The 18272-nt window shown below is 37.9% G+C and overlaps 1 protein-coding gene across 1 annotated transcript in view; it reads left to right on the top strand.

Annotated features, from left to right (window-relative positions):
* The window catches only part of LOC128640757 (vitellogenin-like), a 459754-nt gene that overhangs the window by 376721 nt on the left and 64761 nt on the right, over positions 1 to 18272 (top strand). Inside the window, 3 exon segments of the mRNA XM_053693183.1 lie at positions 3892 to 4092; positions 10304 to 10446; positions 16403 to 16541. Coding sequence (XP_053549158.1) covers positions 3892 to 4092; positions 10304 to 10446; positions 16403 to 16541 — 483 coding nt within the window.

Below are 18272 nucleotides of genomic sequence, written 5' to 3' on the forward strand. Positions count from 1 at the left end.
TCTTCACCATCCAGGTTCACCGATCCGTCCTGGCATCCGGTGCTGAAGAGGTCCAGAAGAGGCTCCAAAGTCTTCCTCCTATCCGGCAAGAAGAGGACATCTGGACCGGCAAACATCTTCATCCAAGTGGCATCTTCGATCTTCTTCCATCCGGTGCGGAGCGGGTCCATGTTGAAGCAGCCGACGCGGATCCATCCTCTTCTTCCGGCGTCTCCCGACGAATGACGGTTCCTTTAAGGGACGTCATCCAAGATGGCGTCCCTCGAATTCCGATTCGGAACAGCCAATAGAATGCGAGCTCAATCTGATTGGCTGATTGGATCAGCCAATCGGATTGAACTTGATTCTGATTGGCTGATTCCATCAGCCAATCAGAATATTCCTACCTTAATTCCGATTGGCTGATAGAATCCTATCAGCCAATCGGAATTCGAGGGACGCCATCTTGGATGACGTCCCTTAAAGGAACCGTCATTCGTCGGGAGACGCCGGAAGAAGAGGATGGATCCGCGTCGGCTGCTTCAACATGGACCCGCTCCGCACCGGATGGTAGAAGATCGAAGATGCCGCTTGGATGAAGATGTTTGCCGGTCCGGATGTCCTCTTCTTGCCGGATAGGAGGAAGACTTTGGAGCCTCTTCTGGACCTCTTCAGCACCGGATGCCAGGACGGATCGGTGAACCTGGATGGTGAAGACAAGGTAGGAAGATCTTCAGGGGCTTAGTGTTAGGTTTATTTAAGGGGGGTTTGGGTTAGATTAGGGGTATGTGGGTGGTGGGTTGTAATGTTGGGGGGGGTATTGTATGTTTTTTTTTACAGGCAAAAGAGCTGATTTTCTTGGGGCATGCCCCGCAAAGGGCCCTGTTCAGGGCTGGTAAGGTAAAAGAGCTTTTAACTTTATTAATTTAGAATAGGGTAGGGCATTTTTTTATTTTGGGGGTCTTTGTTATTTTATTAGGGGGCTTAGAGTAGGTGTAATTAGTTTAAAATTGTTGTAATATTTTTCTTATGTTTGTAAATATTTTTTTATTTTTTGTAACTTAGTTCTTTTTTATTTTTTGTAATTTAGTTAGTTTATGTAATTGTAGTTATTTGTAGGAATTGTATTTAATTTATTTATTGATAGTGTAGTGTTAGGTTTTATTGTAGGTAATTGTAGGTATTTTATTTAATTAATTTATTGATAGGGTAGTGTTAGGTTTAATTATAACTTAGGTTAGGACTTATTTTACAGGTAATTTTGTTATTATTTTAACTAGGTAACTATTAAATAGTTCTTAACTATTTAATAGCTATTGTACCTGGTTAAAATAATTACAAAGTTGCCTGTAAAATAAATATTAATCCTAAAATAGCTACAATGTAATTATAATTTATATTGTAGCTATATTAGGATGTATTTTACAGGTAAGTATTTAGCTTTAAATAGGAATAATTTATTTAATAAGAGTTAATTAATTTCGTTAGATGTAAATTATATTTAAGTTAGGGGGGTGTTAGTGTTAGGGTTAGACTTAGCTTTAGGGGTTAATCCATTTATTATAGTAGCGGTGAGCTCCGGTCGTCAGATTAGGGGTTAATAATTGAAGTTAGGTGTCGGCGATGTTAGGGAGGGCAGATTAGGGGTTAATACTATTTATGATAGGGTTAGTGAGGCGGATTAGGGGTTAATACATTTATTATAGTAGCGCTCAGGTCCGCTCGGCAGATTAGGGGTTAATAAGTGTAGGCAGGTGTCGGCGACGTTGAGGGGGGCAGATTAGGGGTTAATAAATATAATATAGGGGTCGGCGGTGTTAGGGGCAGCAGATTAGGGGTACATAAGGATAACGTAGGTGGCGGCGCTTTGCGGTCGGCAGATTAGGGGTTAATTATTGTAAGTAGCTGGCGGCGACGTTGTGGGGGGCAGGTTAGGGGTTAATAAATATAATACAGGGGTCGGCGGTGTTAGGGGCAGCAGATTAGGGGTACATAGGGATAATGTAAGTTGCGGCGGTTTACGGAGCGGAAGATTAGGGGTTAATAATATAATGCAGGGGTCAGCGATAGCGGGGGCGGCAGATTAGGGGTTAATAAGTGTAAGGGTAGGGGTGTTTAGACTCGGGGTACATGTTAGAGTGTTATTTGCAGACGTAGGAAGTGTTTCCCCATAGGAAACAATGGGGCTGCGTTAGGAGCTGAACGCTGCTTTTTTGCAGGTGTTAGGTTTTTTTTCAGCTCAAACAGCCCCATTGTTTCCTATGGGAGAATCGTGCACGAGCACGTTTTTGAGGCTGGCCGCGTCCGTAAGCAACTCTGGTATCGAGAGTTGCATTTGCGGTAAAAATGCTCTACGCTCCTTTTTTGGAGCCTAACGCAGCATTTTTTTGGACTCTCGATACCAGAGTTAATTTTATGGTGCGGCCAGAAAAAAGCCTGTGTAGCGTTAACAGCCCATCTACCTCCAAACTCCAAATCTAGGCCTGTGTTAGGATAATTACAAATGTCCATCACAGTGCAAGAAAACGCCTCAGATTATTGGCAGTTAGTAACAAAGCAGAAAAGACAGCACAGAGACTTCAAATGTAAATATAAGTTATTTTTCAATGACAAACTAAACATTTTTTTATCATACAATGTATTTTCACATGTACAATCCACATATAAGTTTTAAGCAGTGTACAAATTGGGTATAGTTTATGGTCCTTTAATAACACAATTACAAGGTCATTTTTCAATTATCAAGTTGATAAATCCCCAAACAACACTTTTTCACTTATTACAGAATTCCCCCAAAAAATGTTGAATAAAACATTGGTTTTGCACTTGGTAATGCTGTGACATTATTCCCGCCATATTGGATAATATTAGGAAGCAAACAGATACAAATGCAACATGCTTAATCAGATGATGTTTAAAATGTAATAAGAACTTTTAAATTATAAAAAATGGCCAATTTACGATTAAACAAACACATATGCAAAGTATACTGGATAATGCTCCTGTTTAAATTCCTTAAAGAGACATACACACTTATTTTTATAGTTTTGGAGTAAAACAGATTAATTGCACACGTGCCACCTATTAGCAGCACTACACATTCCTAAAAGGGATCAATCAAATATGGGCCCTTCAACCTGTGATGTATTCGCTAAACTCTTAAAACAGTCATTTTATTTGTCATTTATTGGATTATGAAATCAGGAAATTTACAATGAAGATAATTATTTTATGTTGTTTTTAACAGGTATAAATTTCTGATCTTGAGTGGTATTAATGGAAGAAGCATTTTGGGATTGTAATTACTGGAAAACACAATGAAAAAAATATCATTAGATTTTCAGAAATTATCTACCAAAAAAACCCTGAAGACTATGGGGCTGATTTATCAATGTACACTGTAGCGTATCATGTCCGCCAGACATTGCTGAATGCAGGGGGTGTCAATCAACTTGATCGTATTCGATCGGGATAGTTAAGGAGCAGCAGTCTTAAGAAGGCTCATGCGGAAACGGGGATTCAGGGCCATTCAGCCCCTGATAATTCGGCCCCTAAGTTTCAATAAATAATAGCAAATGAAACTGGTTAATTTAAATATGGAAGAAAATTTGATTATTTTTTAAACTATTGCACACTCTGTTTGAATTATGAAAGTTACATTTTGACTCCCATTCCCTTTAACACCAACAACATTTCAATAATACTGCTTTATTACGTGAAGCATTTTGGTGGCAGCATTATTGGAAATGATTCTTCAATTTCATCAGTGAATTTGTCTAACTTTATTTTTGTAAAGTATGTTTATATTAGGAAACAAAGTATAAAGAATATATCAACTTTTTACAATGTAGACAATTTTTTATATACAGTACATTTATGCAGCTGATAATAGCAATATTTAATTGTGTTTAGCAGAAATTACTTGGAGGAGCCCCAGAGTTCATCATTCTAGTTCGAGCTTTCCTGAATGACAATAAGTATCGAGGCTACCAAGCAACAGCCTATGTTGATTCTTCTAATGATCATGCTCAGATGATCCTGGTTTCTTTGACTGAAAAAAGCCACTGGAAAGCATGTGTCGATGCCACAGTCTCCAGAAGTCAAAAAGCTTTGGTAAAATATTGAAAATGTATTTCCAAGTACTTCCTAACAATTTACTTTAATTCATTTAGTAATTAAGTTAGAGGATAAGTCCTATGGAGGTGCGCACAACTGGTAGCCGAAACTCGACTCAAAAAACAGACTCAGGGAGGGCAAAGTTCCTGGAGCAGCCAGCAACCAGCAACCAATATTAGCGGCAGCACTCTTGGGAAGGAGTAGTTGCAAGAATCTGTAGGAGCAGAGAAAAGAGAGGCGCCTTATGGGACAGTATCGTGGTGTAACGGCAGAGACAGGAGACAGCACACACAGAGAGTCAGGGTACTCACAAAGATTTTGGCATAAACGTATGCCACACTAGACAGGACGGAACCTTAGTTGTCCGCCAGACGGTCCAATGGGAGGATATATCCGGCACTCCAGGGTCCAATCCGCAGCAGCGGGAAGTCAAAGCGTCAAAGGAACACAACGTCTGTGATAGGACCAGTAGCTAGGAGCTCTTAGTGTGAAAGGCAGGTAACCGGACCAACCAATTGACGATATGCAAAGAGCAGGAATATCGTAAAAACAATTTTATTTAAAATTCATTTAAAATCACTGTTTAAAACACTGGTAAATAGTAGATAGAAACAGCAATGCGTTTCTCGACCTTCCGGTCGTTTCATCAGGCTGATATTATATTTGAGAACCCCGCTCTATTTAACATGAGAGTCGTCCAATCACAGACCGGTCTGTTGTCCACACCCTTCATGGGGCCAATCATAAATTACGATTGACGTCTGTAGTGACAATTGCACCTGCTCTATAGTAAGAGATGAAGAATGTGGAAACATTGCCGACTGTAATATATATACATGGCAATCAAATATTACATATAAGACATTTGAATTTAACTTAAAAATAAGCATAAAATCAGAGTGACATACAGTTCATATATACTTCATATAATAATAACCTTAAATAGTGCCTAAATTAAATAGTTAGTTCTGACATCATATTTACAATTTTGACTAGAGCCATATGATTCAATCACGAGCAGAGCTGTGTCTGCACTTCTCATATTAGCAAACGGAGGTCTATAGTGACATGAAAAATATCATTCTACTAAATAAATATAATGATAAAATATAATCCATAAGACATGCAGAGACAGCACTGGCTATACGAAGCACACATAAAAAAGGGGTATGTGCCCATAAGATAGGAAAATGTCTAATTCAAGTCACTAGCAAATATACATTAGCGATCTATAATGGTTTAAATAATTGAATGTAACTAATGGCTGTAAACTTATAAAGATAACAGTTATTCCTCAGCCGTGCAGCGTAAATTAAATTAGGTTAGTACCAGTAAACATTTTGGAAGTGTACATGACTACACATATTTTAAAGGGACCATATATTCTGACAGATAGATATCAGTGTGTATTTAAATGTAGATCATCTTATATTTAAATCAGGATAATGTGAATCAGAAAACTGACAGAATATTCAGTCATCATCGTTAGAATCATAAAATTGTTATCTAAATGACCAGTTGATCAGAGACTATAAACAAACGACTCCAGAGAAACAAAGTACAACAGGCTCAGGCAGAGGGACTAAAGGATCAGACCTCTAAGAGAAGGCCGCCAGATCAACACATAAATTAAGACCGTCTGGATGCATGCTTTTCAGCAAGTGGATCCAATAGGTCTCCCTCTGTCTGAGCCTGAAAAACCGATTGTATAGATGGGATTTGGGAATAAATTCAATGGGAATCAGAGAATAGCAGATCAGATCTCCCCTATGTACATCATTGAAATGTCTTGAGACACTATGGAGTCTGAAGTTCTTCTTCATATTCCGATAGTGTTCAGACCATCTAGTACTGAGGTGTCTACAGGTACGCCCTACGTATTGAGCCCCAAAGACACAAGTGAGTAGATAAACTACATAAGTGGAAGCACAAGAGGCATGACCAATTATGGTATAGGATTTGTTAGTGACACTAGACCTAAAGGTTTTCCGCTGATCACCAATGAAAGTGCACATCTTGCAACAGGCTCGTCTACATTTAAATGACCCATGTCGCAAATTACTACTGTTAGCACCAGGATATGACTGTCTATGTTTAACAATCTTGCTCGGAGCCAACATTGTTTTGAGAGTCGGAGCCCTTCTATACACTATTCTAGGTTTGTCATCCACAGTTTTTTTCAAAATAGGGTCTTTAAGCAGAATTTTCCAATGTCGTGTAACGATCTCTCTAATTAAATTGTGATTATGGTTGAATTGAGTGATGAACAAAGGATCTTTATGAAAGATACTATTATTCATAGGTTCCAGTTGTGCATTAGGACCAGTGAAGTATTTGTCCCTATTATCATTTTTGGCTCTCAGAAAGCTATTTTCTATAATAGTGTCAGGGTAATGTTTTTCCCTAAAGCGTTCCTTTAGGATAAGACGCTGAGATTCGTAGTCGGCCAGAGAACTACAATTTCGGCATACCCTTTTAAACTGGCCATAAGGAACGTTTAATTTCCAAGGGTGGTAATGACAACTCTTGAAATCAAGATAGCTGTTGCAATCAACTGCTTTAAAGAAGGTAGTACTAGTCACTTTACCCTCAGTAAAGCAGAGATTTAGGTCTAGGTACACTATTGATTGTCTCTCAATGGAGCTAGTGAACACCAAACCTCTATTGTTAGAGTTTAAATGTTCCACAAATGATTCAGCGGTAGAGGGTTCACCCCTCCAAATAAAGATGAGGTCATCTATATACCTACCATAGTATACCAGGTTCACCCCGTAAGCAGAGTCATAGATGTAGCATTGTTCAAAAGAACCCATGAACAGGTTTGCATAACTAGGGGCGAACCTGGTACCCATGGCAGTGCCCTTTGTTTGAATATAAAATTAATCTTGAAAAACAAAATAATTATGTCTCAAGATGAAAGCAATGAGATCTAAAAGAAACTCTCTTTGGGTCTGTGGTAGATAGATATCTTGTTCTAAATATTCAGATACTGCCCGTAGGCCCAAGTCATGAGGAATGTTGGAGTACAGGGCCTGAACATCGCAGGTAACCCAAATCATATCAGATGTAATACAATATGATTCCAATTTTTTAAGGAGGCCCTATGAAGGGTGTGGACAACAGACCGGTCTGTGATTGGACGACTCACATGTTAAATAGAGCGGGGTTCTCAAATATAATATCAGCCTGATGAAACGACCGGAAGGTCGAGAAACGTGTTGCTGTTTCTATCTACTATTTACCAGTGTTTTAAACAGTGATTTTAAATGAATTTTAAATAAAATTGTTTTTACGATATCCCCGCTCTTTGCATATCGTCAATTGGTTGGTCCGGTTACCTGCCTTTCACACTAAGAGCTCCTAGCTACTGGTCCTATCACAGACGTTGTGTTCCTTTGACGCTTTGACTTCCCGCTGCTGCGGATTGGACCCTGGAGTGCCGGATATATCCTCCCATTGGACCGTCTGGCAGACGACTAAGGTTCTGTCCTGTCTAGTGTGGCATACATTTATGCCAAAATCTTTGTGAGTACCATGACTCTCTGTGTGTGCTGTCTCCTGTCTCTGCCGTTACACCACGATACAGTCCCATAAGGCGCCTCTCTTTTCTCTGCTCCTACAGATTTAGTAATTAAGTATGATAGATATTTGATAAAAATGTGTTTGTGTTTGTGTGTGTGTGTGTGTGTATGCATAGAGACATAGAAATAGATAGATAGATAGACAAACATACAGACGCACAGACGGATAGACAGACAGACAGATAGACAGGTAGGCAGACAGGCGGACAGGCAGACAGATAGACAGGCAGGCAGGCAGACAGGCAAACAGGCAGACAGACAGGCAGGCAGGCAGGCAGGGAGGCAGGCAGACTGACTATTGTCAGCATTCAAACAGATTGGCAGCTACTGTCTATAAATACAGCTGTAAGCTGATAATTAAAGTTTTGCCAGATTTTTGTTTTAGAACCTAGCAACAATCTATGGAGAATAGGCGCCTAAGCTTGTGCACTCTATGCATTACATTTATGACAGTGTCATGCAAACATATAAGAAGAAAAATAGAAAAATAGATGATTCTATGCGCTTATAGTCCCCAGAAAATGGTTACCTAATCTGAAAATTCAGTATCCTTACTGAGAGGTTCTGAAATTCAAAAAATAAATCTTTGCAATGCACAATAGAAAATTAAATATCTTTAAGAAAAACGAGGAACAGACGGCACTCCGGATATATTATAAAAAGTCTAATCTTTATTCCATCAAATTTAAAAAGAGCAGCAGCACTCAAGTTAGTATAGCATGGTAGGAGGGGAGACTCCCACCCTACCATGCTGTACTAACTTGATTGCTGTAGGATATGTGCATATTTATTTTCAACTAAGGAGATAACAAAAAAACTAAATACATTTGAAAATAGAAGTGAATTTAAAGGTGTCTTAAAATGAAATGCTCTATCTGATTCATGCAAGTTTAATTTTGACGTTCCTATCCTTTTAATTACCTGTTACTCCATTCTGATCTGTTACCTACCTATCATATCTCTCAGTATCAGGGGCAAAACGACAGGGGCTGCAGAGTCCGCAACTGCGACTGGGCCCCTGAGAGTGGGGGCCCAGCTTAAAAAAAAAAAAAAAAAAATTCTTCAATAAAAAACATTGACCTGCCACTGCCTGCACTGATATCATGTGAGTGTGACATGATCCTCACTAGTGTCTCTGACTACAGGGGTTTTTCTATTTTACCCATTGGTGTTTATGTGTGTGTGTGTATGTGTGCATGCATGTATGTGACTGTGTGTGTATTTATGCATGTATGCGTGTGTGTTTGTGGAACCAGAAACTTACAGATCTTGTTACTACAGCATGGGAGGCGGGGAGTAAAATAGGGTCACTATACAGTACCACTATATACAGTACAGGGGGGCTGGACAATGTCACAGTCTACTGTGGTCACTCTATAAAGTACTGGGGCAGGTAGCATCAGGCCAGCCATCTCACTGGCAGATTACAGACTGTGTTACTAGCTCACTATATACAGTACTGGTGGGTTAAACAGTGTCACTATATACAGTAATAGGGGGTCAGACCATCTCACAGACTGTGGGCACAGGGTACCTCTTTTTGCAGACATGTAATCCGGTGCACATTTTTGTCCCTGTGTTAAAAGTAAAAAAAAAAAGATATGTATCAAATTCACCTTTTTTTGTGTGTGTGGGGGGTCTTCTTAGATTCTTGCACCTGGGCCCTGTGATTTCTAGTTACGCCTCTGCTCAGTCTCTTACCTTTTGAACTTGATCATTTGCCATTCATCTGACATTTCTTTGGCCTGTTATCTTTTATTAGCCTGACCCCCTCTAATTATCTATCTATCTTTCTCCATCATTCTATTTTTTATCTATATCGGTTTGTCTGTCTTACTATCTTTATATCTATATGTTGATGTATATGTGTGTACATATCAATAGAATGAAATCTCCAAAGCTGCTGCTGACCTGTCAACTCAATGTTAAGCTATTGAGCTCCAGCATTGAATCATATAAATTGAAAGTGTGTTATCTTAGCGGCATTCAACTAGAAAACAATACTTTGCCTTCCCTGAGAGAAAGAGAGGGAAAGAAAGAGAGAGAGAGGGGGGAGAGAGAGGGAGAGAGAGGGGGAAAGTGTGGGTGAAAGGAAGAGAGAGAATGGTATAAAGGCTAATGTACCAAAGGCTTATAATACAATAGGTTCAGGAACCCTAAACTCTAAATTTATGCCAATAGCAATAAAAGTGAATATAACATTCAAAATACAGTTTAGCATTTTATCTTAGAAAATGGGAGATTTAAAAGTTTGAATAAGGTGCAAAGGATCCCAAAGATGAGAATTCATCATTTCTGTGTCCTTGAGTATGCTGGAAGGGCATTATACTGAAATACAGTTGTTTTTTTTAATTATTAACCCATTAAGGATGTAATAACCAAAAAGATATAAACAAGTCATTCAATACGACAATTTTGGCAACATAAAAGTCTATGAATTGATTTTTTTTTAAATGTAATCAATATATTTATAATATAAAAAATAGGTGCAACATTAACTTTTTAGCTTTTGCCTCATATGTCACTAAAGATCAACTTTTATAATAGTATTTACTGAAACATTTTACAATACAATACATTTAAATTTCAATTAAAATAATTAAGTTTAATTTTGTTTCAACTTACAGGCAATGCTCAGATGGGGTCAACAGTGCCAAGACTATAAAATTTCAGCAAAGATATCTGAAGGTGAACTTGCAGGCAAACCAGCTCTGCAGCTTATGTGGCAATGGGAAAAACTTCCAACATGGATGAAAGACACAGCTCGGAGGTAACTTATTTAAAGGGACAGCGTACTGTAAAATTCTTATTCATTTGGGGCCAGATTACAAGTGGAGCAGTATTTAACTCTCCTGCTGGTGCGCTAAATCCACAAGAAGTAAGGGTTTTGCGCACGTTGGGTACTGCTTATATTATAAGCTGAAAGTAAAAAGTCAATGGAGCAAAAAAGTGGAAACAAAACACCGTACTCATGCATAAACGTGATTGTATATTTGCAAGTGCGCTTACCAGACATGAAAATATTAATATTTCCCATTCCAATGTTCTTCACATAGCAAAGTATGTTCTATTTATTCATAAATACATATTTCTACATTTAGCAAGCAAAGGTAGTGGAAATAGCGAGTTCCAGAAAAAGAATGCAAATACGGCACTCTATGCCCAGACTAGCAGGCAAGGAAATTCCGGTTTAAATTTAAAATATATTATATTATGTTAAAAATAGAGCTACAAAAACACACAAGTGGTTAAAAACAACAATGTGAGGCGATTCAAAATAAAAAATTTGATGTAGTGATGAGCTAATAATATTGTGCCTTTTTGTGCAATATTAGAAATCACTATACACCTAATAATGGGTTTTAGAGCTTGTTCTCTAGAACATTAAATAATTGATCAGAGTGGGTTGAGAGGGAAAATTTGTGTGAGGCTTGAAATATTTCCTGGTGATTATACCATCTAGCGCAATACAATAATAGTTTGTGAATATGAGTAAGTAGCAGATCACATTAAGGCTCACAAATAAATGCCAGCTCCCCAGTTCCTGTGTTTGAATATTAAAGTGTTGATGGGTGCATCCATAATACCCTTTCAACAGTCACTGATTGTAACTTAACTGTCTCAGCTTGTAGTAAGTATCAACAGACTAATACTGGTAATACTACTGTATAATTATTGTATAATGGATAAAATCAGGGTACACTATAGTATGCTTGAGACCACATAGGATTTCACCACTAATATTAAATAATACTGGAGTGCTAGCGGCTTAGGCCTCTATTTATGAAAGGTCTTGCGGACCTGATCCGACAGTGCGGATCAGGTCCGCAAGACCTCTCTGAATGCGGATAGCAATACGCTCTCCGTATTCAGCATTGCCCCAGCAGCTCACAAGAGCTGCTGGTACAACGCCGCCCCCTGCTGACTTGCGGCCAATCAACCCGATCATATTCGATCGGGTTGAATTGCGGCGATTCCTGTCCGCCTGCTCAGAGCAGGCGGACAGGGTTATGGTCTTTACACCGCTACTTCATAACTATTCAGAGCTTGATAGATAGGCCCCTTAGTCTTCAATTCATTACCGGTATATCAGCATATATGCATAATGAAGAGTCAGTTTAATATCAGCATTATCTAATTATCGGCCAGATGACGAGTTTTGCGTTAGGAGCTATGCAGTGCTAACGAGCAGTTTTTTCTCACCGCTCACTTACCTACAGCACTGGAATTACAGGTTTTTAAAAACCCGGCGTTAAAAGGAAAGAAGTGAGCGTAGAGCAAAATTGTGCTCCAAACCGCACTCCAATACCAGCGCTTGCAATGGGGAGAGCCGACTGAGAAAAAGTCTAGCACCTGCCAAAAAGCAGCGTAAAGCTCAGTAATGCAGCCCATTGATTCCTATTGGGAAACTAAAGTTATGTTTACACCTAACACCCTAACATAAACCCCGAGTTTAAACACCACTAATCATACACTTATTAACCCCTAATCTGCCGCCCACACATCGCCGACACCTACATTATTCTTATTAACCCCTAATCTGCCGCTCCGGACACCGCCGCCACCTAAAATATACTTATTAACCCCTAATCTGCTGCCCCCAACATCGCCGCCACCTACATTATATTTATTAACAGAAATGGATGTATATTTTACACCGAGGTGTAAAATATAGATAAGATGCGCCTATGGATAATATAGGGAAAATATAAAATATATTTATATAATAATAGATAACGTAATATTAAAACCACAATGGGGATAGATAACTTTGTGCAAAATGTCAATCCGTATTAGCAAAAAAATATATTGTATGCTTTATGTGTACAATAAGAGAATCCTTAGGGAAAAGAAAGGCTATAAAATAAATGTGCATAAAGAACAAAAAACATAAGTAACGCTGGGAAATAAAAACTAAAAAAATTGTGGTCTATGAATACATGTATGTTACAAACAGTGATTGGAAAACATAAGTGTCCTTTCTGTGAAAAACACAAAACATAACCGTTAAATTCTGAAGTCTGGAATATAAGCCAAAAAAGTGTTCAAAAGAAAAAAACAATGTTCGTGGTTTCAGGTGAATCTGCAAATGGATACAGGAGTTCGGTGTTTTTAGGCTGCTTCTCTTGGTGCTGGCGGTGAGTCAGGTATCTATAAGGTAGAGGAGAAAAGAGAGCGCCTCATAGTGTAGATATCACTGTGCAATTGAATGGTGAAGTGTAGTGTAATCCAATGGAAAGGTACTCACAAGTGAGGTGGCACTTTTCGCTAAAAAAGTGCAAGCAGGCAGGCTGACATTTGCAGCAGTCAGTAAGCTGACCAAAAAGGTGCAGTGGAATCTGGTTGGGCGTCTCACTGTCGGGATATCATCAGACAGGACCCTGGTGATGTTTGGAGCCGTGCTCCACGGAGTCTCTCTTTGTCCCGGTGTGAAACAATCTGTTTAAGGGGGACTGGTAAAAGCTGACTGATAAATGTCAGTAAGGTCTCAAGGGTTATAAAAACTGGCAAGAATTGGAAGAAATCCAAACTTAGCAATTTAAAACAGGTTTAATAGAGCTAATAACGCGTTTCTCTGCCGCTAGCTCCTGGCCGTTTCATCAGATAAAATATTTTAGCTAGGTAGTTATTAAATAGTTAATAACTATTTAATAACTATTCTACCTAGTTAAAATAAATACAAACTTGCCTGTAAAATAAAAATAAACCCTAAGCTAGCTACAATGTAACTATTAGTTATATTGTAGCTAGATTAGGGTTTACTTTATAGGTAAGTATTTAGTTTTAAATAGGAATAATTTAGTTAATTATAGTATTTTTATTTAGATTTATTTAAATTATATTTAAATTAGGGGGTGTTAGGGTTAGGGTTAGACTTAGATTTAGGGGTTAATACATTTAATATAGTGGCGGCGACGTTGGGGACGGCAGATTCGGGGTTAATAAGTATAATGTAGGTGGCAGTGATGTTAGGGGTGGCAGATTAGGGGTTAATAATATTCAATTAGTGTTTGCGAGGCGGGAGTATGGCGATTTAGGGGTTAATATGTTTATTCTAGTGACGGCGATGTCCGTAGGTAGTTTATGAGTGTTAGTGTAGTTTTTAGCACTTTAGTTATAAGTTTTATGCTACGGCGTTGTAGTGTAAAACTCATAACTACTGACTTTAGAATGCGTTACAGATCTTTGAGGTAGAGGGTGTACCACTCCCAGGACAGAAGTCCCATAGAAAAAAGGGTTTACAAAGTTTACGTAAGTCGTTTTGCGGTAAGGCCAAAGAAGTGTGCAGTGCCCCTAAACCTGAAAGACTTGTAATAGCAGCGGGCGTAAAAAAGCAACGTTAGGACCTGTTAATGCTGCTTTTTCACCTTAACGTACAACTTGTAATCTAGCCGTATATTTCTCCGTTGTCCCTTAGTTTGCATACATACTACAGTTAAATATGATAGACTCACACTGAGATTGTTATTGTTATACTTATTCACTGATTGCGCCGTACAATTAGAACCACTGACACCTCTCATAAGTCTCCCACTTTACAGCCTTGTTAGAGCTCTATATAATTTGGCTCATAGGCGTTAGCTCACAAGGTAAGCCTCAACAAAGTTAATTAAAAAGTGTCCTCTGATGCTGCTGACGCGTTTCGCCGATTCAGATGACGCTTTTAAATTAACTTTGTTGAGGCTTACCTTGTGAGCTAACCGCTATGAGCCAAATTATATAGAGCGCTTTACTTTCAACTTACAAACGCTAAATCCTACACACGCGATAAACTCCTTTTCGCTCACGCTTAACTGTAAGCACAACACTCGTAATCTGGCCCATAATGTATTTTCAATGATTTGTTATACCAGCTGCAGATTGTATAAGAAATAGAGGGTTTTGTTCTTTGAAACCACAACCCATTACAATGGATTGATCTTGCAGGGAAATCTGATTTCCTTATTTTATTAGTTTCTCTACACACACACGCTTCTTTATATTATCTCTGTCTCTATATCAAAGCCCATTACTTAGAAAGAACAATAGAAAATTAACATGTAGAAATGCTTATCTCTCCTACCTCCCACTGGGAGTATAATTTCTTCTTTTGGCTGTGTTTACACATCTTTTCTATAGTCTTTACTTAAAGGGACATAATGCTCATATGTTACATCACTTGAAACTGATGCAGTATAACTGTAAAAAGCTGACAGGAACATATCACCTGAGCATCTCTATATAAAAAAGGAAGATATTTTACCTCACAACTTCCTCAGCTCAGCAGAGTAAGTTCTGTGTAAAAAGGTATACTTCAGCTGCTCCCAGCTGCAGGTAAAAAAAAAAATGAAGAAATTAACTGCAGCCAATCAGCATCAACAGTGCTGAGGTCATGAACTATTTTACTGTGATCTCATGAGTCTTAACTCTCATAAGATTTCATTGTAAAAATCCTTAAACTGAATAAGGAAATAACATGAGAGTTCACAAGGCTTAATCCCTTAGCTGTCCCGGGACAGACATACTGATTTGCTGCTTAGAAGTACTTTACAATGGGATGTGGCTACTGAGGAACTTTGAGGTAAAATATCTTTCTTTTTTACATAGAGATGTTCAGGTGATATTTTCTAGTCATCTTTTTACAGCTATGCTGCATCACTTTCAAGTGTTTCAACATTTGGGTATTATGGCCCTTTAAGTATACAAAATTCAATGTTAAAGATAGGAAAAAGTCAAATTTCTAAGTTGCTCGCTCATATTTGTAAGTTGTCCAGGACCACTGGACTAATGGAAATTTCAAGCCCTGTAGATATATATACTATATACTATATATATATATATATATATATATATGTTTGTGTGTGTGTGTGTCTATATTAGAGTACACATGTTTATATATGCTTAAATATGTATGCACATATGTACACATACAAACACATAAATATAAACATGTATACATATATATATATATAGTATATATTCCAGTCAAACACTTTACCATATACCATATCCCTTTAGCCCTTTTAAAACATTTTATTTATAATATAATATGATATATTTTTGTTTAAAAAGTGTCTGAATTTGCACTAAATATTCTAGCGCAGTTTCGGCTTTCACTCCAGTGCACACTATGAGGCCTATTTATCAAGCTGCTAATGGAGCTTGAGGGCCCATGTTTCTGACGAGCCTGCAGGCTCGCCAGAAACAGCAGTTATGAAGCAGCTGTCTAAAGACCACTGCTCTATAACCCTGTCTGCCTGCTCTGGGCAGGCGGACAGAGATCACCACAATTCAACCCGATCGAGTACGATCGTGTTGATTGACACCTTGGCCGCGAATCTGCAGGGGGCGGCGTTGCACCAGCAGCTCACAAGAGCTGCTGGTGCAATGCTGAATACGGAGAGCGTAATGCTCTCCGCTTTCAGCGAGGTCTGTCGGACCTGATCCGCACTGTCGGATCAGGTCCGACAGACCTTTAATAAGTAGGCCTCTATAACTTTTTAACTTGTAAAATCAGTACAAATTAGCTCAGTCGCAATAGCTTTTGAAAGTAATGGTTGTTCTTTAGCAAAGTTGTCCATGCTTACCCTTCTCTGGTTCACATGCTTTACAATGGACTTATTCGTTAATGGTAGCACAGTCAAGAAAAAATTATTATCTTGTACGCTATTATTAGTGCACCACTTGAAATCTAGCCTATATTGATTTGACATATATTATTTTTAAAATATTTTTTTTCTTCCTAGGGTTATGACATTTGTTCCAGGAGTAGCTTATATGTTAGGATTCTCAGAAAAGCGTACTACAAATCCTCCTCATCAACTTGCTGTAAGAATATCATCTGCATCTTCACAAACTATTGATGCGATCATTAAAGTCCCAGAGGTATGATGAAATTACATTTATTGACAGTGTTATGGTTTTTCAAATAGAGGTCATATGTAAGCCCAATAGGCAGTGAATTACTGTAGTCCTTGTAAACTATATACACTAAAATGTAACTTTTAAACACAATTAGAAAAACCTCTTGAAATCCTATATGTATTTAATGTAACGCTTTTTAATGAGCTTTAATGAATAGCAAAGATTCTGGACAGGCTAAAGCTACAAACCTAGTGAACATTTTCCTATGCTTTTTCACACTTACATCAAAACATATTGACATGACAATGTTGATGTAAGCCATCTGAAATCTGTCAAAAAATGTTATAGGGAGGAATTAAATGCTCAACTAGTCTACTTTTTATGGATTAATATGAAATTGTAGCGGATGAGTAAGAAATGAGTTAATATTGAATGGTTTAGTAAGTTCTTCTTGTCTGACCTATAACGATTCTTCATTGACTCATAAAATCTATAAATATTTTTCTTCCCATTGTTATAGGTATTGATCATAGTGTAAATATTCTTTGACAGTGGACTAATTATTGTGTTTTTGTGACTTCCTTGTTAACTTATATACTAAATAGTAGGGACTGGTGACGGTCATTATAGATTTTGTTAAAGATCTAAAATATTTAGCAGTGCTTTGACAACAATATAGGGGTTAAAGGGACAGTCTAGTCCGAAATAAACTTTTATGATTCAGATAGGGCATGTCATTTTAAACAACTTTCCTATTTACTTTTATCACCAATTTTGCTTTGTTCTCTTGGTATTTTTAGTTGAAAGCTAAACCTAAGAGGTTTGTATGCTAATTTCTTACACTTTGAAGGCCGTCTCTTATCTGAATGCATTTTGACAGTTTTTCCCCACCAGAGGGTGTTAGTTCATGTGTGTCATATAGATAACACTGTGCTCGTGCACATGGAGTTACTTAGGAGTCATCACTCACTGGCTAAAATGAACGTCTGTCAAAAGAACTGAAATAAGGGGGCAGTTTGCAGAGGCTTAGATACAAGATAATCACAGAGGTAAAAAGTGTATTAATATAAATGTGTTGGTTATGTAAAACTAGGGAATAGGTAATAAAGGGATTATCTATCTTTTAAAACAATAACAATTCTAGTGTAGACTGTCCCTTTTAAGAGAAAATATAATTATTTAAAAGTAGCAATAGTTAGGGTTAGAAGATAAGCTTAATGATAAGGAGATAGGGTTTATGGCTAGGGGATAGAGTTTGAGATTAGGTTAGCCCCTTTATTTATATTTATTTCCAAGGGTTGGTGTATAGTTTTATAAATATATTGTAGCAGCCTTCTATGGCAAGCAAGAGTTTAAAAACAACTTTGTTAAATACAACATTTTACATAGTTGAAATGTCACACTACTTTGAAATGAAAACACAGATATGGTATTCTTCCATTAAAAACACATTAAAGGAACATTCTAACAAATATTTATTTATTATTAGAACATCTGTCTTTGACTTCGTAATCACATATGCACACACATGCACATTTGTTTGATGAGGCCAATAAACCAATCAGGAGCAGGCAGACTGATCAGTGGTGAGTCTACATGGTCACAAATACACACTGATCTTTTTATTGCATGCTCATTGTGCTCTGAATAAGATGGACAGTTAAAATGCACCCTCACTGGTGTTGTCCCTTCCTATATAACTATTACCTGGACCAGTTAGCAACACTCTTGACCACCTAGTCATGCCATGGA

The sequence above is a fragment of the Bombina bombina genome, chromosome 10, assembly GCF_027579735.1.
Source record: "Bombina bombina isolate aBomBom1 chromosome 10, aBomBom1.pri, whole genome shotgun sequence".
Taxonomy (NCBI): Eukaryota; Metazoa; Chordata; class Amphibia; order Anura; family Bombinatoridae; genus Bombina; species Bombina bombina.